We start from the raw sequence: 25,306 nt of genomic DNA on the forward strand, positions 1-25,306 counted from the left end.
GTCTATGGGATCCAATGCTTTGAGTGTCATCCTGCTTGTACCACGGGGGGTGGGAGGAGTCCCTGTGTAAATCTAGTCCCAGTTCAAAAGTATGCATTTTGTCCTGCAAGCGAAAACAGGATATGGGGGTGGCCATGTCCTCTGGCATCCTCCCGAATATGGCCAGATGCTTGAAAGGTATCTCCATATAACTTTAACTCCAAAGTTTTCGAATCCCTGGAAAATGTTGATGAGTGTTTGAATGTAGCAGCACCCACTCATTGGTTTTCTGCCAAAGGTTGGAAAGGGTGGAATTTTGCAACTGTGAGTTGAAACTTCTTCGCAGGTTCCAATTTCCTATTTCAACTGCTCTTCTGTATCCTTGTTGCTCTCGTAAACCCTAGGGGTGAGCCCCAGAGATTGGAAAAGAAACAGCCCAAAGACAAATAGTGTGGGTGCTCTGCTGTTCTGCATCCTTCCAAGACCACTTCTTATGGGGAGTCTCTGCCAGTGAGTGTGAACACTGGACTCTTCCATTGACCAAACTGAGGATAAGTCATTGTCCTCTATTCCATTGACCTCACAGCCACAGCTGAGTCATTGCATAAGCAAATTTAGCTTGCTGCAAGCCTTGATGCTTTTCCTTGTGTGGACTTGTCATAAAGAGGTGAAAGTACCAACTCTAATGGTTCTAGTAACTAGCAGAGCATCTGGGCCTGTGGCTGCTAAAGTATCAGAATCTCGAGGGGTACTAGTACCCCACCACTGATGACAGAATGGTGAACAAGAAACAGTAAGGAAATGTTTCCTGCACTCATGGGGGGGGGGTCTATAAATATAGATGAGGAAATAAAGAAAGGGAACAGAAATGGGCAGGGAATGCAACTGAGACAAACAGGTTTGGTTCCCACTTAGGGCATAGCAAAATGGTCACGGGTCTCCCATAATGTCAGGAGACCCTCTAGCCTTCTGAGCAAGTGGCTATCACAGTGCCTCACTCTGGATCTTCAGGGAAAGAAGAAGCAGCAGCGGGAGTAGATTTCTGTGTGCGTAGGTAAGTCATGACTCTATTCCTCTTTATGTAATAGTTAAGTCCCCTGATATTTTAGGTTAACAATTTCAGACTCTCCATCTGGTATGCCTGATGTGGTGAATTGCCTTTAAAGTCATGTAGGCCGGGCATGGGGCATCTTTGTTTATTTTTTTATGCTGTCTTATTCCAGTTGCGTGTTTGTACTGCTTACTGCATACGCATACTATGCGTATTCCCTACGGGTGTGCACATGAACTTCTAAACATAACCACGCTCCCCCCTGAACCAAACCCAACTCTCAAACGATGCACAGCTTTACTTGGCATGTTCAGGTGCTCTTGCTTTGCACTACAGCACTGCTCCCCTACCATCTGCAGTGACTGGAGTGTGGCCGGTGGATACTTAGTTCTTGTATCCTAAAGGCGTGATTGTCTGGGGGTTTGGGTACACCTGTGTTTCGTGAGTGAGGTGCCTTCTCCTGTTTACCTCCTGCATTAAAATGCTTGTGCATAGCCAAACAACTTTGTACTGTTTGTGTATGTTTTATTTCACATGCACGTGCTGGCCGTTTTGTCTCTGGATCATTTTGTATCTTCTTTCTGAGTGAGGGCTTCGTCGTGTCTTAACCCAATTCTCTCTCTTTCTATCCAGTCATGGGCGCTCTCTGGTGTGTCAAAGAACAAGGCGTACTTGTTTCGTATAACTTTCAGTCTGGCGGTGTACATCAACATATATTTAAGGTTAGCTTTAGGCATTTTTTTTTGACGGAGCAAAATTGCATCCTGTTTCTCTGCACTTGTATAGTATAGTCGGGGTATGCCGAAAGTGTTGCCTATGCCCTGCTGATGCTGCTGCCAGTTCTGAAGAATGACAGAATTCTTTCCCTGTCTTTGTAATTCCTAACTTTGGCCACTATTGAGTGAGGAGGGGCCCCTGGTAGGGGTCTCCTTGTGAATGTCCTGTGCACCCGCTCGATTGTAAAGCCCTGGCTTAGATTACTAGGCCCTATTTCCTGCAGTAACATGCTTTCTATATAGGATGTCGCGTCCCTGCCTTCTCCACCTTCTGGAAGCCCTATGATCCATACATTGTTCCTGCGAGCTCTCCCTTCTGCATCCTCCGCTCTGCTTTCCAAGTTCGACACTTTTTGCTGTAGTGTTTTGATTGCATCCGCTTGTCATCGGAAGGATAGCTAAGCAGCAACATGCATGCCTTGGAAACAAGATGACACTGAGCAACTCGGGTTTGATCCCCAGGTCCGCACTTAGAAGCCTCTGGGTATTAAGCGCGTTATAAATAACCAATCATATCCTGCACTCTATTTGTTTTTGTGGTGTTGTCCACCACTTGTATCTCAGGCATCCCAGTCCTGCTTGCTAGGTCTCGGATGTCTTGCCATAGGAGTCCCAAGTCAATCCTGATGGCCGTTTTGGCCATTTTGGCTTCAAGTGAGGTCTTTAGAGCAGCTATTGCCTGCAGTATTGGTTGCTCCTCTTCCATTCTGTTATTTGGCTCGTCCTGTGTATGCTTTCTCAGTACAGGGTCCTGCGACGTGGTTGCTTGCTTTGTATATGATTCTATGGATGACTGTTTGGTCTTGTGCTTACTCGCCTTTGGCGGCATATGTGAGCAGTTTTTCTCTGGAGGTCTTCACTTTTTGGGTGGCGACTGCACGCTGCCCATCGGCTATCTAGGGGTTAGATCTGGGTATGGTGAATTTACCCCATGTGCTGCTGTCCTGGGGCTGGGTTGCAGTCCTGTACCTATTTGCAGTCCTATTTCCCAGGCCTCTGTCTGTGTATGCAGGGGGGTCTCATGCGTGCTATCTTCCTCCTGAACAATGCAGCCGTGTGGGGGTCCCAGATGGCTGTACTGTTTATCTTGCTACAGTGGGGTTGTACCTTTTGTGGTGCACCCTCTATGGGTTTGGGGGTACACCACCTCAAGTGGCTGTCATGCTGGTGTATATGGGGGTATGCTGTAACCTGTTTATCCCCCTTTGTGTGCATATGTTTCTCAGTGGCCCGGGTTGCCTGCTCCTTGCTTAGTGCCTCTCTGGTCACCCTGCCATGCCTGCACAGGACTCAGCCAGGAGTTGCCTAGCTGCCATGCCGGTCCTATGCTTGTGCTGCTTTTTAAATTTGTATGTACACTGCGAGCCTGGCGTAGCAATTCACAGAGGCTCCAATGGTACTGCATTCCCCAGCTCCTCTGAACGGTGTTCAGTGCTCTCTTCGCTGCATGTGTGTGCTGAATTCAGAGTGGCTCCCATTGCTGTTTACCAGGAGGCTGGGGGAGTAGGCACTTGCACCACCTTACTTGTTCTCCATCGCGGATCCTCTGCTGACCTCCTTGATTGATACTAACGTACAGTTCTTGTCTGCACTGGCTGTAAGTGGTTCCAGCACTCGACTCCTTTGATAGTCGCTCCACTCAGCTCCACCTGCTCTCTGACGCCATCTTGTGTACTTGTGTCGCTCCGGGACATGGGCTGTGCGCTAGTTTCCCTCTGTTTTCTGGCACTTCCAACACGCACAACTTCTTCTTGGTGTGTTGCCATGCAGTGTTCTCTGTAGAGGGGCACTTACATGGTGGTTTTAATGTCATTTTGTGGCGCGGATAAATTCGGATTTGCAGAAGCTCTATGAAGTGCCTCCACAATGCATGGAAGCTGGCCACGCCCTCCTCCCTCAACACCTTACGATTTATATAACGTATTACAACATCCACGGACGACAAAGGCCACATCTTAGACTGACTGGCAGATCCAAACTATCAGGTCTCAATCCTCTCCAACCTGCTTTGCCCATTGAAGGACCACCATGTCATATTTTTCACAATCCCTAACCACAGCATAACCACATGGACCAGCCACCATTACACCTACCATTGCTAGGTGCTCATGAAACATAAGAAAAGCTAGAATTCTACCCCTGCTAAGCAATCTAAAGCCAACTTTTCACCTAGCATTAAACCAGTCATGCTATCTGACATATACATCGAAACCATCACAAAGCAGTTGACACCATCGCCCCACTGGCACTATGCAAAACTAAACCTACCACCCATCGTAATTCATGGTTTTCCCCAGACCTCCAAGCGGTCTGTGCCAAAAAACGAGAGGCTCGAGCCAAATGGAGTAGAACACCCTTGCACGCCCACACATCCCACCTCCCCACCACTGCTAAAGAATACAACAGGCTATCCTTTTAGCTAAAACTTCAACTCACAACACCAGAATTGTCAATGCCAAGATGAACATTCAAAAGCTCTGTACCAACCTTATAAAGCTAGAATCCCACTGCGCCCCTCCCACCAACCTCAACAAAGATGAGGCCTGGTGCACCAATATCTAGAATGCCTTCCTAGGTAAAATCTCCAATCCTGACAAAAAAAGTCAACTAGAGCAAAGTACCATCAGCACTAACATATGGCGGCCCCCCTCGACCGGCCGGCCACTGGCTTACGGGACTTCCTGCAATTCATTTTAAATCGGTCTATGAAGCCAAAGTCACTTTCATTCTGAAAGGACTGAAACAATCTAGGTGCAAAGGTAATCCCTGCCCAGCTACAGTGTCGATGACTGCTCAGAAGGCCTCACAACTTTTATTAAAATGTGCGTTCACACCTCCTTGTCTTCATGCCTTGTTATCGCTAGCCTCAAGGAAGCTTAGGTTGTTCCTCTACTAAAAAAAACATCCTCAGACCCCATGATAGCCACCAAATACTGGTTCAACATTACAGTTCCTTTCCTCCTAAAGATCTTGGATAGAGAAGTGTACCTCCAAATCCGGTAAGATCCTTTGCATAATCCACACGGCTGCCTGGAGCCTATCTATATCCAACTTTCTCTATTTAATTACCTCCCTGCTAGAGTTCTTTGGTCCTCTAGATCCAACTCTCTGCAGATCAAACGCTTCTCCAAGCAGAGAGTGGGAGGTAGATCCCTTTTCTCACCAGGAGCTTCCTTCTGGAATGGCCTCCTTGCCCCCCTCAGACTTGAGGTGGATCTTCTTAAGTTCCAGAAACTTCTCAAGACTTTCCTCTTCTCCTCCTCTTTCACTCTCCCCTCCCTTGCTAATCTCCCTCTGCCGCTGAGATTGGTGCCAGGTCCCTTATGAGTTCTTATAGAGGCCAGGACCTCCTTGACCAGTTTCCCCCAGCATCCCTACCAGCACTTGCCTTCAGGCACCCTTCCCAGACTTGCCTGAATCTGGTCCACCCCATTCCACCGCACTTGTCCTCCCTCACCCACTTCTACCCGAGCACGTGCCCTCCGTGGCTCCCCTCAGCACTTGCTCATCCCGCTCAGCCACCACTCCTGTATTTCACCCCTTCCGCCCTCCCCACTCTCAACCCTTCCCCCTACTTCCACCCTCTCCCGGCACTTCTTTGTCTTTGTACTTGCACAGTAAGAATGTCACAAGGCCTAGTATGACTGTTTACTGTTGTTTTTCTAAGGCCCCCCCGAGCCCCATATTTGCATTGTGGTGCCTGGAAACACTTGAGTATAGGTGCCATACAAATGTCAAATAAATAAAAATAAATACAACTGCATCATAGGAACTCACCAATCAGGCTTCCATCCTGGTCATGGCATGGAATTGGCTTTGCTAGACCTTAAGAATCAGCTCAATGAGATCAAAGACACAGGAAAGCCTACACTCCTTCTCCTAGACCTCTCAGCAGCCTTTGATCTGGTAGATCATAATATCTTCGGCCAGCACCTCACCTCTGTGTCAAATTTCTCAGCCTAAAGCTTCTAGCTGGGTCACTTCCTTCCTGGCAGACGGAACCATCAGAGCTCACGCTGAAAATGCAAGTTTCTCACATTCGCCAATCTCCTGCGGAATTCCACAAGGATTGGGCATCCCCCCTACCACCCTCTATCACATTTTCACTAAACCACTATTTGACCTCCTGGATACTCGCAACATCTCCTACATGAACGATGCCGACGCCACTCAGATCCTCCTCCCTATTTCAGGCAACTATAGGCCGTATCTATACACCGACAGTTGCCTCACCATCGCATGTGCCATCATTGGCTCCAGAATAGATTATTGCAACATTCTCTTCACAAGCACGTCAACGCAGAATATCCACAAAATGCACATCTCTGCTGTGAGAAGAGCCACTCACTGGCTCCGAATACGAGACTGTATCACATTCAAAACTCTATCAATCACCCACAAGTGCCTCTCAAACTCTGCCCCCCCATCTTGCACAGAAAGTCACAAAAGCCCAGTCATTGAGACCAATCCGATCCTCTTAGGCTCACTGTCTCATCGCTCTGATATTTAGACGGGCTAGAGTAGGTGGTTCTAGCTTCATGGTCATTGCAGCGAAATATTGGAACACACTACCACCAGCTCTGAGATCTGAGCAGTCTTACTGGTTCTTCCACAGACACTTGAAAACCTGGTTCTTCACCTAGGGAACTCCTGAACTGTCGGCCTACGGCCACTTCACTCTTGCCTATCTGACTGTTGATTGAATGACACTGTAAATAGTAATGCAACTAGCACCCGTATGCTCAAGGGTTTAGAGCGCTGCTACAAATGTAAAAATAAACAAATAAATACAATTAATATCGATGATAATATACAAATATTATGGTCTTTCCCTTTCTGTAATGGCTTAGCTGGCTGAAAAATGATGATCTGGAGGGTTGCCCAGAGCTGTGCCAGTAGTCATGATTGATTCAAACCCTTCCAGCCATCACATTTTGGTTTTGCTATAAGTCACCGTGAGTGGGACAGGAATGCCCAGACGTCGGTCTCGAGCCTTGTGGTTTTGTCATAATATACAAATAGCAGTAAAATAACTTAGCTATAATAAATATATCACTATATAAAGCAACAAAACGCCACTTCAAAATATACTAGAAACACTCATTAAAGAAATGACACAAAGCATAATTAGCAACACTAATTTAAAAAATAATAAGACATATTTGTGATAAAAAACGAGCAATCATAATGTAATGGAGACGAAATCCTCTTTACGCTCCAAATCCCAATTGCCCTATTGTCATAATTCAGCATCCATAACCCAAACTCCTTATAACTTTACTGGTTTAATGTCTCTCACATTTAGGCGCAGTTGTTTTTAAAACAAAAAACAGTTACGTTTTAAATACACGTTCCAAAATGTAAGTACATTATAGTGTTTAGTGTTTAATTGTAATTATTATTTTTCCATTTTTTTATTAAGAAACTGCATTTTTATAATAAAATAAATACAGTGCAACCTATTATTTCTTTATGTTTAGTGGAACAATTATATGAAAACTTTAGCTATTGCAACAAAACAACAGAGTGTCATCAAGTAAGATAGCTCAGTGGGTTGAGTGCTCACTGCCATGATCTATGTGTGGCCTACAGGTCGCAGGTCCGAATCCCAGCAAGGCCAACGAAGCCTTTCATCCTTGCAAGGTCAATAAATGACAACCAACTTTGGTTGGGTGATATTGCATGTAAAGATGTGCTCTGTAAAGTGCTTTCTAAATAAATAACACATCATTATCATTATGTCTTCCCTGCTGCATTTCCACAACATTATAAGGTACGAGTCAGGGACCGGTTACTAGTGTAGATCCTGCCTGTCTCCACGTATTGAGCACCGCCATTTTCAGTCCTTGAATGGGTAAATCTCGATGCATATGTGCATTGTGCCATATACAAGGTCTCAAACTAAGGTGGTAGCTGGCATACAGGCAACCCTTTCTCTCCAAGCCCATCTCCATAATGTTGATGCTGTTCAAAGTCTTGGCGACAATGAAACAAGCAGCACAGGAGAATTCAAGTCACTATAAACAGTCATCACGACAATCTATTCAGCGATGCATCATTGTATGGTCAGCTGGGAGTTCGAAACTCGATCATGGAGAGAGCCGACATTTAAAAAGATGTCAATATATTTATTTTTTCCATCGCCCTGAACTTTCTTAGAGATCCCTAGCTTGCTCAAAATGAGCAATCATTTGGCCTGCAAATGGTAAGTGACTCAAGGCAGTTTCCTGTGATAATCAATTGCAATCAAGAAACTGATCGTAGTTTATACAACACAGCTGTTTTCAGTCTAATATGCTCGTCAGCCTAGATCCTGCAAACCATTCTCCCAGCAAGCTGGCTGTCTCCAAAAAAGGCAGCTCGGGATGAGAGTGCAATAATCAAATCGTTGATCAGTCTCCCAATAATTGGTCGACTATTGCATTGAAGTGATTGGGAGGGTTCGGTATTTGCACAAAGGATTCTGTATTATTCATCTGTAAAGCAACGAGATCTAAAAACAAACATCACTGGTTTAAGATGTAATGCCACAGAACACTTTATTGCTGTGTACGCTGCATACACTGCACAGTTTTAATGACCTGTTCCGCAAGCAGAGAATTTATATCAAGGTAGGAAATGGTTGCCTCGGTCATCCTTGAGCTCCTTTAAAACATACATATTTAAAAAAGGTTTGGGTCCAGGTTGCTGGGCAGTTTAGCACCGGTGCAGGGCTATTTCAAGTTGCCCTGACTGTCCAGCTCAAAGACATTTGCACTGAATGAGCAGTGCCAAGATGACATTTTGCACTGGTCAGTCCATGGAAATGCCAGTGGGAAAGGGCCTGGCATCGGTGCAAATGTGCCCAGCACTGGAGCAAGTGGGTCATTGATAGACACAACGGTTACTATGCATTAATGCAGGGTTCATCGACACGCAAAATTCAACCTGGTCAAGGATATCAAAAATTAATGTTTATGGGCAAAATCTTCATACAATTTATTGAATTATACGATATGTGTATACATGTTGGTCCCTCTAAAATCCCAGCAGTGATTTTTAACTCATGTGTTGGGACCTATGCGATTTCACCAACTCGTTTTTGGTACCTGCACTTGTGGTCTTTGCACCTGTTATCCTTTCCATTGTGCTTCGAGTTGTATGTAAATATGCTGTAACAGTACTATAGAATGTGGAGCATATGTGGACTATAACTATAAGCAGGTGATCATATCGTTATGTGCACTTACAGGCTATGTGCTCATTTTCCACGCCAAAGGTAAGTTTCTGTTGAGCCTCTTGGCCATGTGAATTATTTATTGTTGTGGTACTGTAAAGTTATAGAAATTCCTCAATTTTTTTTTAAAGTAGTGTCTTTTTCATTATAAAAGTAACATTGCTATTCTATTTAGGTAATAAGGCCTGTGTCGGCGGGCCATTACCACGCCTGGTAATGCCCTTGGACCCATAGTTAACAAAGGCCCCGGGGGCATTACCGTATGCGGTAATGGCCCACTGGCGAGGGGTTTATTGCCTTTGGAACCCCGGCCAGTTAGACCGGGGTACAAATGGTCTTTTTTTCCAGTTGGGAGGCGCATTGCGTTCGCTGCCGAAAAAGAAAAGGGGAAAAAAATGGCCACTGCGGATTGTGAAACGTTGTAAGTTTTCCCTTTCCATGGCGGCCACAGTAAACAAAGAAAATGGCCACCATGGAACAGGGAGAAGGGACTACTTGTAGTCCCTTCTTGCTTTCCATGGTGGCCTGAAGAGAAGAAAAAAAAAGAAGACCAGTGCGAGGTACAGGCCGCAACATGTACGGGTTTACCGCTTAGATAAGGCTCGCAAACACATCAATCTTTGCGCTTGTTTCCATTTTCATTCGCCGCGCCGGGTACTAATGCTTTTTATTTGATGGAAAGACATCATTTGCCGTGTCTTCGGGCAACCTTCTAGCCCTATTTTGCATTCTGTGAATTGCGGTCATGCAGCTCTCGGATAACTAGAATTGGTTGCATAAAGTCTAGCCGATGACTGACCAGTTAAGATAACACCTTCCTTGTTTCCACCAGTGATTTCAGAAACCGTGTTCTGTCGCATATCATAACATAGATTCACAAATGATTAGAAGCATGCTGACCAGGTTCATGTGCCACGTTGTTCCTTCCCACCCCAGCCTCCAAAAGATTTTAACCTGTGGCATGATGCCAAACCTATGACTTTGACCATCAAAAGCCTCGACACAAAGCTTTTCACCACACATAGGGAGAGCAGTTCCAAAAGTGTGCATCCAATGATACTCCTACTGGAAACAAGCACTTACATTGAGACGATGAGTGCCAATGGGCGCAAAACCGGCACACGATCCTGGCCAGCCCTTCACATTGTATATTAAACCACTCGACAAAGCAAAATGTCTAATGGTGATACACAAATCACACTGAAACATGCGGTGGCAACAAAGCAGAGCAAAACAAAGGCGAGATTTTTATTTTTTCCTGTAGTCTTATTTTCTGCAGGCTGTGGATATGGTTCCTTCTAATTAATTCTTCCTAAAAGGCTATGCATATATATAATACACATCCAGGAGCTAGTGCAGAAGGTAACCTCTAGTTACAGCCACTGAGCAATGCATTGTGGGTATGCAAATGACCTGATCCAGGAAATAGTCTTTGTGCCTCATTACATGTTTGCCGGTGGTAATACCGCCAGGATACTGGCAAACGGTATTACTGTTACCGGCACCTGATCTAATGGTATTACCAGCAGTTACAGGTGCCGGCAAGGGTAAATTCATCCCCAATCCATGGAGTCTGGGATTGCTGATATTACCGGCGCCGGTAACAGCGGTGCCGGTAATTTAGTGGTAAGATGGAGGTGAGTAAAGCGTGTGCGCCCTCCTTGCATGAGTTTGTGGTTAGTATCGTTTTTTGAACATGTGTTGCCTTGCTGCGTAGCTTGCCGATGACTGATACCCACCAGTTAGTCAATCTATAATGGTAATAAAGCCTGTTTCTTTGCCGGTGGGGTGCCTGACTTTACCTCCAGCTCTTGGCTGGAGGTTAATGAGGTCACCCACTGGCAAACTGGTAGTTTGGTGTTGCAGCGAAAGCGTCGGTAAGGGAATTACCGCTACTTTTTTTCCCACACCGCCAAACTTGTAATGAGCTCCAAATTTGTCTTCTAGGCAGCGTTATTTTATACATAGTCATAGCAACTCAATTTAGAATTTCTTAACAGACAACCCCATAACCGTTTCGCCCTTTTGTGGTACTGTCTGACCTGTATGTTTTTGGATGCTAAAGCTATGTATACAATAGTGCTGCCCTGTAATACAAACATCCTTTTTAGAGGAATAATGCATCATGTTCAGGTAATTTGCATACCCACAATGCTTGTTAGCTGCAATGGAGCATTCTACTCTTCCATTTCGGCTAAAAGACTATGGGCCTGATTCATAGAAGTGTTTTATAATGGTGAAATCCCATAGGAAAACGTTCCATGAATCAAGCCTTATGTAGAAATTCTCCCTAAACACAGCTAGAGGCGCCTCAACATGGACACATTTTGAAAAGTTTGTCACTGAAAAGTGCATTTTCTACAGCAACCGTGTGGCAAGAGTGGACATGATATGAAACACATTTGTAGGTAACTAATTTGTAAGGCTCCATAAAATAGAAAACCTATTTTTTTTAAAATGATTTCTCAACCCACAAAAATCACAAAAATGCACAAGACACAAAAAGGGGAAGCTCGTGAAAGATCCACTTCGAAACACACACATAGCTGCACCAGCCAAACTGAACAGCAAAAGCCACGGCAAACACACAGCAGCAGCAAAGATCAGCACAAGTAAGAAGACACTGCAGACAAACTCATGGAGAATTCAAGATCCCTCTACCTCGTTCACAACAGGTTAGAGCTCGACCTCAGTGTCGGTGTACAGTTTTTATGGCATGGGAAAATGGGGATGTTTCGGCCCTAAAAATAAATGTGTTAAATGGTTTAGTTTCAGTTTTCACATCGTAAGGAAAATAAATCCAAAAAATCATGCCTGCAAATAAAACAGTTCTGTGAGTAAGAGAACCAAGCAAGCAATACTCAATGTCACGCACACACGTCAGGTTGTAGAGGACAGGCCGCCTGTTCTAAACGGCTGATCAAAGGGGATGGCACGTTGAATGCCTGCATGTACTCAAGCACATTGATTGGGTAAGGGTCTTGTACCAGATGTGTTGAATGACAAATGCCATCACCGACTTGTAATGGCCCTGCAAGGTAGGGCTGATGGGAGCTGTAGTCCAAAACATCTGGCGAGTCAAAGGTTGCAGACCCCTGGATTAGATCAGCTACTCGGCTGGTGGGAAAGTTTGCGCTCACATTTAAGAGGGGAGCAGTCCAACAACAATATTTTCTACTGCCGGGTGCATAATAACCTTTAGCAGGTGCACAGTTACCTGGCAACAGGGACATTTATGTGCTCTTCTTGTTTTGGCCACTTTACACATTTTCTTTTGTCAAGAGTATGTGTGTACATGCAAGGGCAGATGTTTGGTCACAATGCGCCACACGTATTACCATACCAATGACTTGAAGGAATGTGCCACTGCAGATAAGGTTACCTATGACCGCATTTAGTGATGGCCGGTTTAAGTGCATACAAACACAATTCATGGGCAATTACACGCCCCTGACATATGATTTTGTCTCTTTAAACTGATTAGGCATTCAATATTTTTTGATGATTTGAAAACTCACCTTATTCTTCTGAAGACCATCTTTTCTCCAACATCAATTGGCAATGATCTACCTGTGGTTCATGGTAAGCAGGAAGGAGTCACAGTAGGGCACTAGCTATCCCACTTTTGATTGGAAAGCAAGAGAAAATGCTGGTGTGTGTGACCACCCAGACTTGCAGAAAGCAGCTACTGCAAACGTTGCAGGTTGCTGGTGCCTAATCTATGGTCATGGTCACTTCTTGCATTCCAGCTGCATGCTCACCCATCAAGGCCTCTGGGAAAGAGAGGGTCTTATGGTGTCGGGTTTCTGTTCGAACTCATCCATAGCCATGTGGGTGGAAAAAATTGGCCCGATGGTCCTGCGAAACCTACATGATCTCCTACATTATCCTAGTATAAGCACTCACCTTCACCTTTCTGTAGACAATTGTTAATCCCAAGAATCTTCAGCTTTTATTAACCATTATTGGTGCCCCAGCTGCATATGATCAAATGGTTCCTTTTGCTGAGAGGTCCTCAAGTGACAATGGCATGACTAATAGAGCCGGGAGTGCCCGAGAGAGAAGGGGGAGGCTTGCATGTGAGATGTGTTGGACACGTTTTAGGAACTTTTATAACATTGGTATATGCTGCCAAATGACTGGTATTGATAGTGGAGTTTGTGACATCATTGAAAAATACGTATTCATAATGACATCTGAATCATGCCACTGCAATGTGCCCAGAACCACTCAGTCACTTTATCCAGACATTGACAGCCTCAAGTGACAATCCCAGTGAATTAACTACTTTCCAAATTCTAAAAAGACCTACTCAAAGTCATTGAATAAAAAATACCCCCCTGGGAATGTGCTTCACTGTGATGCTTGCATCTCAAGGGTAGACATCATTTTCTACCAGGGGTTTGGTAAAGTGGTGAGGGGAACAAAGTGGCAATACCAAGTTTTAGCAAGCTCAAGAGATACAACTTGTGTCTTTTGCCTCAAACTGCGCAGCTACCTCAGCAAAAACGAAATGTATTCTATTTTACAGTAATAAATAAAATACAGACTGAACAGAAGAAAGCTACGTCCGGAATGGCTGTCTTGTTCAAATCTGGCCAGAATAGCTGTCCTGCAGGAACAAAGCCATCTGGAACCCTAAACGTGACAGATTCAATCCTCAACATTGGCAGTCTTTAGGCCAGGGCCCTCGTGTATTCAGTAGCCCGAGACACGAAGCAGGACAATGAAATAAAACAACAGGGCATGATGATGAAGTAAAGGCAGGGCACATGGTCCTCACATTGAGGGTGTGATTGCAAAGTAAGAGGGCTTCACTTTACTATGCATAGCCTTTGACGAGTTCATTAAGCTGAGGATGGAACGGTTCAGCCAAAGGGTACTTAAGGACTGTAGGCCAGCTCCAAGCAGACAGCATTGAGTAGGCTGCTGGTCACATGACCAGGCCCTGCCACTCAGTAGCTCCACCCACAACCTATTTAATTAGACCTCTTTAGGTGTCCTCATCACAGGCGTGCTCAGCAAAGGATGTATGAAGACAAGGACCTCACCTGTTTTGTGCCTGTTCGGGTCTGATAGGGCCAAGGGCCTGACCCTGATATCCTGATATTTCACCTACAAACTAATTGCTACTACTGCTCCTCACCAAAATACATCAACATGTGTCTCCTCCCTCCACAGCCCATCCCCAATCTCACTAGGGTTTGAATGGCCAAGTGCCCTGGGCAGCCCCAGCAAGCTACCCTAGCGAACCTCATAAATATTTCCCTTGACCCCATCCAACACCGACGGACCACATGCACACGCCATCTCATGTTAATCAATGCTTGCTTAGCAGTCGCTCACGCTGCAGAGATCGCTGACCTTATCTCGTACAACAACCTTGATGTCTTGTTCATCACTGAAACATGGTTTGCCCCATCCTCCCCACATGTAGTCAACGTCCTTCTACCCCATGGATACTGCATCCAACATTTCGATCGGCCAGAAAGGACAGGAGGCAAAGTGGCAATCATCCACAGGAGAAATTGGTCATGCTCCATCATTCCCATGCCAGAACAAGCTCATTTGAATCACTTGCCTGCCGAGTCCCTCTATCGCCCAAGGAATCCATCACCTTCCACCTCATCTACAGACCACCTCACAGGAGTGACTCTTTTATTGAAGACATCTCCAACTTACACTCCTCTGCCAAATTAGCACATTCATATAATACCTGTCTCTGTGGTATTAACATTCCTGATTACACACTCAAAAAAAGCATGCTTTTCGCACTGGCCGCTACCATGGACCTTAAGCAAATTGTGCTCTTGCCCAAGCACAACAAAGTCAACCTCCTAGACTTAGTCTTCACATCATCTGCCTGCATCACCTGTGCAGACCCTATGCCACTTGACTGGTCTGACCATGCCAGCATCTCATTATCAGTCACCTACTCGATTACTGCTCATAAAGGTCAGGCTAAATAAAAATTGCCTCACTCAACGCTGCTCACTCAAAACCTTCCCTGTCAATGATCTAGAAGCAAGCTTTTCCGACTTACCCATCATAGGGAATGCCTCGGGCCTCATGGAATTATTCAGCAACTCTGCTATGACTGATGTCCACCGAAAATCCAGCCAGGCTAGGACCAAACCATCCACCCCATGGTAAACCTCTGAGATAGCCTCCAACAAACGCTCAATCAGAGCCCTACAGAAATGGTGATGCAAAAACAGTAACTCGGTAGACCTCACCAACCTCAAATCTCTGCACGCAAACCACAGCATTCTGATTACAGAAGCCAAATCTGCCTACTACTCCACCAATGCCCACCAATGCCCACCATTGCAGCAGTCTCGGACAGGAGCAAAGCCCTCTTTGAAGTAGTAAACCCTTTTACCAAACCCCCACCCGACCCTGTGGTACCAGCAACTCAGGAAAAATGCGACAGAATCAACAAACTTTTATTGAAAAATCAGACAAAATCTAAGAGACCGGGGGGCGCTGTTGCGTAGCTTACCAAGTGGTGGTTGCCTGAAAGGCTCCGGCAACGACCTTCTTCATCCTCTCTTAATATCCTGTCTCCCCTATCCTCGCCACCCAGGCGCAGTGGGAAAGTGTCTCTGGATCTCCCATGCAGACGATTATTGGGGCACTGGTGAAAATTCCCCCTTTTAGAGGCTGTAGCTGACGGAAGCAGAGTGGCGGCTGGAGGCGGAGGTGTGTGGGGGATGGGTCGTTTCTCCAGTTTCAGTGGGCCGTGGCATGTGGGTTGTCAGCGCCTGTCCTGTGTGCTCGGAGGTGGCTGGAGAGGGCTCCGGAGAGGCTGGAAGGAGCTAATACTGCGACGGAGCTGGTGCAGAAAGTGCTACGGCTGCGGTGGGTGAGGGTCCAGCCAGTACTGGCTATCTGGACGGCAGCGCGGAGACCGCGGCTGCCCCGAGTACAGGGGAGGCGGCTGCTGTGAGCTCAGGGGACGCAGATGCATCTGGTGGCATAACGCTGCAGCGGAGCCAGTGGGAAGTGTTAGGCGGCCGGTGCGGGTGAAGATTTGAGAAGGTATTGTCCCTTCCGAACCTGTGGGCGTTTGCTGGCTGCCGGGAAGAAGGTGGGCAGTGGAGTGTTTGCGCGGGCGGAATACTGGTAAAGGTGGGCCATTATTGTGCAGAGGAGCAACATATGCATGTGACAGTGGACTCCGGGTGCCTGCGGGACCCATATTACGATCTTGGCTCTGAGCGAGGAGGTAATTGAAATGAGTTATTCTCTGAACTGTGCCTCCCATATTTAGCACTTGTTTCTGTGGTCTGTGCAGGGCTGTCCGGTGAATACCCATAGAGACAAATATTGGTGATGGAGAAGCTATCATACCTGCTTGGAACGGTGATCGTTGGCTGAGGGGGAGCAGTGACACTGAAGGCTGCCACATTGCATGGACTGGAGGTCGGTGATGGTTTGCTGAGTCAGTGGCAGGTGGCAGGACTGGCGCCCTTATAGCGTTCTGATCTAAAAGAGGATTAACTACCCTAAGAACTGGGGTGGACACTGGTGGGTGTACTGCCACCTGTTGGATATTACCTCTGGACAGCAGGGCGAGCTGTGCGGAATAACTTGAAGTGCCAGGGGGGGGGCTGGGCAGTGGTGGGATTCTTTGCTTGGGGAAGCGTTTTATGATATACTGTGGCTGCTGGCGTGGGTACGCTTAGGATCAGCCCCAATACAGTGATTGCCCGGGTACACGGAGGTCCAGAGCGGGGGACTGGCAGCTGTGCCCTGCGCGAGAGGTATGTGCAATCAGAAGAAGCAGGCGAGACTGGATATGTTCGCCCGTGCGGACCAGGCCCAGGCCCCGGCTGCCACGCCACGGGCTCTGGCTGCTGAACAGGTGGATGTGGCTGCTCTGAATCAGGCCCTGCTGGCTCTTAAGGGGAGCACGGACACGTTGGGGGTTAAAATAGATGCCCTCACTTGCAAGGTGGATAATTCTGCGGTGTAAATCGAGAAACTATGCTGGAGTTTGGAGGAGGCAGAGCAGAGAATCGGGACCATTCGGCCCTTCAGCGCGAAGTCTCCAGTCTACAACAAGCGGTGAAGAAAATAGCGGCCAAGAATGAGGATTTGGAAGGGTGCTCGAGGAGGAATAACATTAGAGTTGTCGGTGTTCCGGAGTCTACACGAATTGATAACATGGAGAAATTTGTGGAACAATTGTTGCTGGATGTGCTTGACAATTCTTTGCTGTCCAATATGTATATGGTGGAACGGGCCCATCGCTCCTCGGCAGCCAGACCACCCCCGGGCGCCCCGGAATGCCCCATCATTGTGAGAATATTTTGTTACCGCGATAGAGATGCTATATTGCGAGCAGCTCGAGAGAAAGGGGAGCTGCGATGGGGGGGCTCCACCATACGGCTGTTCCCAAAATCTAAGAGACCATCGCATAAACCTCTCAGAGCATCCCCTGCACCCTGCCACGCACACTGCCCCTCTGGACTGAATTCTCTCCTCTCTTTCCACTGGATCTCCTAAAAATGATTGCCTCTCTCAAACCTACTTCTTACTCTGATGATATAATTCCGGCCTCCATCATTAAACAATTTACAGACCCTATGCGCTCCTCGGCATCATCAATGCCTTCCTCGCAGAAGGGTCATTCCCAGATACCCTCAAGATGTCCTTATGGACTTGTACATCGATGGGAGAAATGCTCTCCTGACAGGGCTCCCAGCTGCTCATTTCGCTCTCCTAAAAGCAAACCACCACGCTGCAGCGCGTCTTATTATGGGGCATGGAATGTGACCGAATTACCCCCATCCTACACAAACTACAATGACTTCCACTCCAAGGCAGGATACTGTTCAAGAATGTATGTATCATCTACAAAGCAGTCATGATTAGCGCACCAGTGTTCCTGTTGGCTAAGCTCCACATATCTTGTAGCACTTAAGCCTTGCACAGCAAATTGACCAACCGGCTTGAATCCCAACTCGTCCACAAAGAAAGGACCCACAAACAATCCTTCTCTTGTCATGCACCTACCCTCTGGAACTTGTCCCAGGTTCAGCTCGGAATGCCCCCACAATTCTCCAATTTCATAAATTTCTCAAAACATGGCGCTTTCAATAACACCTGACCAAGGACATATTCCAATGGATGCATTTACCGATGCAGAGACCTCACAGTACTGCGCTACTGTTAAAATATGCCAGGCCAAATGCTGGCTACCCACACTCTGTACAGTGCTCCAATGCTCTCAAGCCACGTCCTTACTTTAAACAATAAAATAAAATAAGTATATGAATAATGAGGGTGAAAATGTGTGCGCAACCTGAGTAGCTGATCACATGTGGCTTCTGGTCCCCTAAAAAGCACGCACATAAAGGGTAGAGTGTGCAAAGAAATAACAACTGCCCCCCTTTTAGAGAGTGGATGGTAGGCCAATGGCATAGAGTCACTCATGGACCAGTTACCAAGCAGTGCTCAACATCCACGAGGAGACAATGAAAGGAAGGAACTTGTTACATAAGTAAAACAGTGGAAAACCCACTGATGTTAACATCCCCTCCTACATCGTTACTTAGCACACTTCAATTACAGCCAACCATCGTCCCCATTCAGAACCCATTGTGTTATGACAAACACAGACCATTGATTCCAGAGTAATGGACATGAAAAGCTTGACAAATGCTTAAATACGGACAAGATTTGTGTTAATAAATATAGTTAAATCACCATTTACATCCCTAAATGACACTGTTAGGTACTTACTAAATGAATGCATGGGGTAAGATGCGATACATCGTTTAAATATTATGAGCATTATATCCTTCACAGAAGTAGTGTGTGCCAATCTAGAGTATCTTCATTTTCTCTACTGAGAACAACATGAGATTACATAATCACATCTAATACAAAGGGCCCTAAGAGGTGCCCCTTCAATTCAAGATCCCGACACAAGTGGAGACTATGGCTGATCAGAGAAGCCTGTTCCCTGTGAGATCATTAGGAGGTTGAACAAATCAATGAAAAAGGCCAAAAGGAATACATGTGTGGCATCCTTCAAATGAAAGTTTTACAAGTCGGTGCAGTTGAGAGGTCTGGGAAACTGAGAGACGGACAAATATGGGGAAGGGCAGTTCCCTACAAGCGTCATAGCTCTGTCCTGGCTGCCAAAGAAAGCGATTATCAATAGCTTCACTATCTGATCTCTCATTTGATCATTTTCTTCCAGGAAACATGGTTGTGCAATTTTGGGAAGTACATGTCTAGAAAATCTTCATGGTCAATACAACAAGAAATAGGTCTTGGAAAAACGCTACGGTGAAAACCACTCAGCTTCCAGACAAATCGGTGCTGCCAGATATCAGAGATGCAGTGGGATCTTGGATGTATGCAGATTGCCATAATCTGTTTATTTTCCAAGAGGTTCCTTATCATAGAAGTAAAACACATTTACATTCCACCAACAGCTGGACAAACTGCTTGGCATTATTGTTACTAAAGCCCAAGGCTTTAAGTCAAATGTTTTCACATTTGCCCAGGATTCAGCAAAATGGCAGAGCGAGCAAGCTAATGAGATCCATTCTTTTCAGTGAGAAAGGCAGTGGTGCGTAAATATGAAAATATATACTCAAGACTTTGGCAAGAAGAGTAGCGTTAGTTGCTGCAGCTATGACCTACTCCAAACATGTTGCCCAATATGTGGTGCTTTCTGTGCCTTGGCTTAACATCAGAGGTATCCCCATTTACCAATAAAAGCCCCCTGAATCCTGCTTTCTAACTCCCAATCTGGCTAATTTACATGCCCCAATTCGTTTTGACAAAATCGCTCTACAAATGATAAAACTGTGAACACAATATCAAAGAACTTAATTAAATACAAGGAGGATTTAGAAAAAGTCTGTCCACCAAAATCTGGGTATTAAATATCAAAATACCTAAATCACAGAGCCTATTAGCGCTAGGTGAGATACTAAAATGGTTGCCTTCAGAAGATGGTGGACAGCGATTTCTGACGTGTTGACATTAGAATTATGAAATGGGTCTAGATGGAAATATACCACCTGGACATATCAGAAGAGTGCGAGTTATGTGATATACATTTTTGTGTAAATGGGACTGTTTTTCATCGGACACACACAATATGTACTGGGATGTAAAACACTACGAGGACCCAAAAGCATATTTAACTATCTTTGCACAATTTTCTACGAAATATGCTATTTGCACGACAACATAAAGGCTTCAAGATAATGGAACAATACACAAGCTCAGAACACAGTTTCTGCAACAACAACAAAATCAAGCTCTGCGGGTCAGGTTACAAGTTGCACTTGTGAGAAGTTGTGGGTTTGGCATATTTTAATAAACAAATATCAGTTTCCGAATTCAGATTTTAAATTCTAGGAAGATTGGTGATTTTCTTACGGTCACTCTCGAAAGGCTTAACAAGTGGAGAAAAGAAGGTCATGATTTTAGAATCCTGAGAGATTGGGGATACTGGATCATTTTTGATCTCCACTGCATGATAGGAGGATGTTGGCTTTACCAACACTCTTAGAAATCCAGCTAAGCTAAGAGGTTAATTTATTTGATCTAGCACAGGTTTATTAGCATGACTTTGTTTCTAAGGGTGGGAGTTTTTTTTTAGAGGGCTGTGTTGGGGATTGCACAGCTGCAGTGCACAAAAGGTCAAGGTTACACTGGTTCAAAGTACTGTATCTCAATAACTATTTAACATCATTATAGTGCAATCAGGGCGGAGTCAAGTTTTGGTGTCAGAGGAAGCAAAGGGCTCCCAAAGGAGCAACCCTAAATGGCATGTTACTGTGGCAGGCAGGAGGGATCAGGATCTGGAAGGTATCCATCCATATTGGAGGGAAGGACATCCACCTCCAGCTCTGCCACTGTGTGTTGGGATGGAAATGGCCCCAATATGCCCACAAATGCAAAATAATAAGTAGGCATTAAGAGGAAGAATAGAGGAATCTATTGTTTGGATAGGCCTTGTCCCTCAGCAGAAAGTTCTGAATCTGCGATTGCCACACCGTTATCCATTGCCAATTTGGGAGGACAATCCAGGAAACTATAAGGCTCTACGCAGCTTCCGATACCAAAGAACTTACCATGTTGCGAGTGAATGTCTCAAAAGATGTTCGTCGAGCCAGCTCATTTCCCAACTTACATTTGAAGAACAAGGAAAGAGAAAGGAAACAAAGGAAAAGAAAAACAAGAAAAAGAGCAGAACAGAAAAAAGGAAGTGATAAAATGATGGGCCACAAAACCAGCATGCAAGCAAAATAAAATGAAAGTAAATTAGTGATGACAGCAGAATGGATACTTAAATCACGTTAAGGAATTATGTTTAAGAAGCAAGATAATAACATTCTAGAATGCTTGCCAGATCTTAACAAATTAAATGAATTACGTACCTGAATTTGTACTCATCACTTCCCAAACATTGTAGTATATCCAACAGTATCAGTGATGACCAGGAACATGTAATACCATGGCCTTGACTGCTAACTCTTCACTCGCCAAGCGCCCACTAAGGCATGCTAATACCCCTGGGTCTTCATCTCACTGATACATACCTAATGGTAATGCTGTTTGTTACGAAGTGGGATGTGCCTTAGGGATGGCAATGGAACAAGGCTCTGCAGGAAAGCTAACCAACTTCTAGATCCTAGGTACTTTGGTAAGCCAACAAGAGAAATGTCACAGGTGTACAATTATTGGTTTTGCCTTTTAAGTAGAGTTCATGTATGAGAGGGCATTCTCTGTTTGCTAAATAATTTTAATTAGAATATGAAATATTAACAGCAACATCCGGAAACTCTGTCGCCAGAGAAAAATGGCGTCACCATCTGAGATATCTTTACAAGATAATAACATATCCTGCTTGGTTTGATGTTGTGTGTAATGTTTATGTCTCCTGGGATTCATTTTGATGAGATATTTAAAATTCACAGACTTGACACACAGACTTGACACCTTTCAGGCACCACCACCTCCTAAGGATCCAGCATACATTGGGAATTCAACAGGAATTCTTGCCCCAATCCAGATTTTAGGAAATTCTTTGTGGATCTGAGTTTTCAACTACTATTTAAGCCCTGGTTGCCCATGGCAGAAGCGGGATGCGTGGGTGGAATGGTTCCCTATGTTTCCATGTGCTGGTACTCAGACGTCTATGACGTAGTCACATAATGTGATCTCATCCGTATACGGTCAGTGCAGCCAGGCTGTGTTCGGATGTAGAAGTAAGACTGGGGTTCGTGGTATATGACGCTCCTGAGGGATTAAATGATTCAGTAGCCAATTCTGGGGGATAAGGGGTGGAGGCCGGCAGCTGGTCTGGGTCGAGGTGATGGACCTACCATGTCTGGACAAGGCAGTGGAACAGCGGTGGAGAGTTATGCAGGAGAAGGTCCTCCTGATGCAGGAGGTCCTATGCAAAGTGGATATCTTGGACTTTGCGCAATACTAGCTGTTGGAAGCCTACCAAGTCCAAGATGAACAGAGATGCCCAATACTGTGGTGTGATGACTGATCAGTAGAGCAGAAGCCTAGCATAAAGGGAGACTTCATATCACTGGGTGATACGGGACACAGTCTACTGAGGACCGGATCATTTCTGTCCCACAGTGCCTGACCTGGGAACCTGTTCAATACTGGCTGTTGTGAGATGCTCACAAATAATGCTGGCAGCTGGGGACTCTCTCATCATACCGGCTGAAGTGGTAAGGCTTCATTTGGTTCACATTCAGACACATATATTTTATGTTCCCGGGAGGTGACATTTTTCCTGAAACAGCAATAGCGGCCACCATGTTAGCTTCAGTATCAAACTCAATGTTGTGGCCTCCAGTGGCCACAGTCTCGTTCCACTATATGAAACACAGTAGATATTGGAAGACTGAAGTGTGCACTTAGCATCTTGTGTACTCCTACAATTCAAAAGATCACTGAATAGCACTGGGAAATGAAGTTATGTTAGGATAACTGAGGACCTTCTCCCTCTCAAGAGCTTGTATAATCCCATAGGCTTCCTTGCTACAGAGATGTGTGAAGAGCACTTCTGATTACATAAAGGATCTGGATTATTCAAAACGATTCAAGGTGCAACAAGACATAGGGGCAAGGCGAAATTGCCCAATGCACAGGATTATTTTCAGTAATACCTAAAGAAAAGGACTTTAGTCCCAATTAAAGTGATTGAAGCCTTTGTCGATTAAAGTGCTATATATATATATTTATACACAATAAATACAAATACAAATACAAAATAATAGTGAACACGGTGCCTACTATTATACACACTCGGTATCTCACATGCCTTCTTAAAGGACAGAGGCCTTTAAGACGAAATGTGTAATACCGAGGTTGTATTGTTGTCCATAATGGTTACATTTCTTGGGGCAGAGTTAGCAAACAGAAACCAAACTTAGAACATGATCTGAGAAAACGTGATTTCTTCTGTAAACAATGTTTGCATCACTTTATCAGCATGTGTTCATGTAACTTGCTTTCTCTTGTATTACAAAAAAAACTGAGTAGGGTAAATAATCTTTGCATGAATAAATTGATGACTGTATATCTGTATATTTATGCATCTTATTTATGAATTCTTTTTTTTATAAAGCATTATATTTTCCATGTATGTGGTTTACAGGTTTGCAATGGTATATTTGCAACTATATTTGTATATAACTATATATGAGGGGCATATGTTTCCTATCCCTTTTCATGAAACAAAAAGTACACACAGAAATAAAGAGATGTGTACCCTGAACATATAATGAGCTGTTTCTTTGAGAATTTGTCGATTTTTTCTGTAATTGTTAATGTAGCCCCAACCAGTTTCACTGTTCCAGATGGATGACCACAAAGTTATTTGTTTTTTGCAATTCTACTAGTTCAAGCTGTGGGAGGTTATGTTTGCACAGGACTAGTCAGTCCTTGTACCCACCGAACCAGGGCATTCAGCGCCCATCTGGAGCACATTGATGAAATGACAAAGCACTCTGCAAAACACATGTGCAAACATAATTTATAAAAAGAAATCTGTTCACTCTCCCAAAGAATTAAAACTTAGCCTCACTCAGAAGCAAATTCCTTCTGCACTCTTTTAGGGTTGCTTTTTTTGTGTGTAAAGTGATCTTCGTTGTTTTGTCTTTTTTCAAGAGTCTCGTTTCATTCTTCGGTAGTGTTTTTTGTAATACGTTTCATGTCCACTGTATGCATTCTGAAGCTGTCCTTGTATACTTTATATCACCAAGGTTTCAAAATATATTGAATATTTATGGCCGATTCATAAAGAGGGAAGAACTCAAAGCTGTGATGCATGGCATGTGTAATGTACTCCTACAAGGGGTGGTAAAGAAATATTGAGCATGGTACTTAAAAACAAAGTCTGCAACAATGAGCAACGCATGTCAGTAATCACATGTATTTTTTTAAAGTAAATACTATTTGAGCATTCAACCCGTGAGCATTAGGACATACAACATAAATCAATACATTAGCGAGGTGTAAAGTGGCATGTGGGTTGAAGAGCATGATGCTCTGGCGTGCATGCATGTCTCGGAATTGCACACATTTTCAGTAACACCTTCATGGGGCTACTGGTGTGTAGAAAAAAAAGGGACGGCAAGGAGCAGCAGGGGAGTGAATCAGATGGTACTCTTGGGAAAGAGTTGGTGGAGGACTCAACATGATTTCTCGTGACAGTGATGGTAGGTGGCGCCTGGTAAAATGGCGGGAGGATTAGGCCACAGCTGGCTGTCTAATGTTCGTCCCGTCTGGTCCCTAATAAGTTGGTGGTCATGTTTTGCCCAGGCTGGCAGTCTCTATTTCTTTGTACGCTGTTGGGTTCCAGGTGGCAATTCTTCATCTTACTAGTCAAGGGACTTTATGAAGCATAATATTCCTATTTTAACTCCATGTTCCCCTTCTTCGTTTTAGTGCTTACGCATAAAGGTGCTCCGTCTTCCTTATGGCGATTCCTGAAATTGCTTTTCTTAGTTTTCTCCATTCTCTCCCTCCTCCTTCACAAAGGATACATCTTCTGGGCGTTGCTCTTTCCTCCAGGCAATGCTTCCTGAAGTGCCTGCTCTGCTTTCCATCTTCTGTGATGGAAAAGGTTTCTCCGTTGCTATGCTTTGTAGCGCATAAAATGTGCTCTCCTGCTACACTTGCACAGGCAGCAGTGGCAGAGGATCTTATGGGGTGTGCCAAGGGTGAGTTGGCATCCCCAGAAGCTTGAGCTGGTCCAGAAGCTCGGGTGGGGTTTGGGGCCAG

At 44.9% G+C, this 25,306-nt stretch overlaps 1 protein-coding gene across 4 annotated transcripts in view; it reads right to left on the bottom strand.

Moving 5' to 3' along the window:
• Positions 1-25,306, bottom strand: part of RGS7 (regulator of G protein signaling 7) — a 2,057,596-nt gene that overhangs the window by 45,988 nt on the left and 1,986,302 nt on the right. Inside the window, exons 17-18 of one of the 4 annotated variants that reach the window (XM_069607900.1) lie at positions 21,130-21,183; positions 11,684-11,763 (exon numbers count right to left, since the gene is read on the bottom strand). The exons of 1 other annotated variant lie outside the window; for it this stretch is intronic. In XM_069607900.1, the coding sequence (XP_069464001.1) occupies positions 11,689-11,763; positions 21,130-21,183 (129 nt within the window). In that variant the 3' untranslated portion in view covers positions 11,684-11,688. The remainder of the gene's footprint in view (positions 1-11,683; positions 11,764-21,129; positions 21,184-25,306) is intronic. 2 more of the 4 variants (XM_069607897.1, XM_069607898.1) reach the window with 2 other exon arrangements.

This window comes from Ambystoma mexicanum, chromosome 4q, assembly GCF_040938575.1.
Source record: "Ambystoma mexicanum isolate Mex_15411 chromosome 4q, UKY_AmexF1_1, whole genome shotgun sequence".
In the NCBI taxonomy this organism is placed as follows: domain Eukaryota; kingdom Metazoa; phylum Chordata; class Amphibia; order Caudata; family Ambystomatidae; genus Ambystoma; species Ambystoma mexicanum.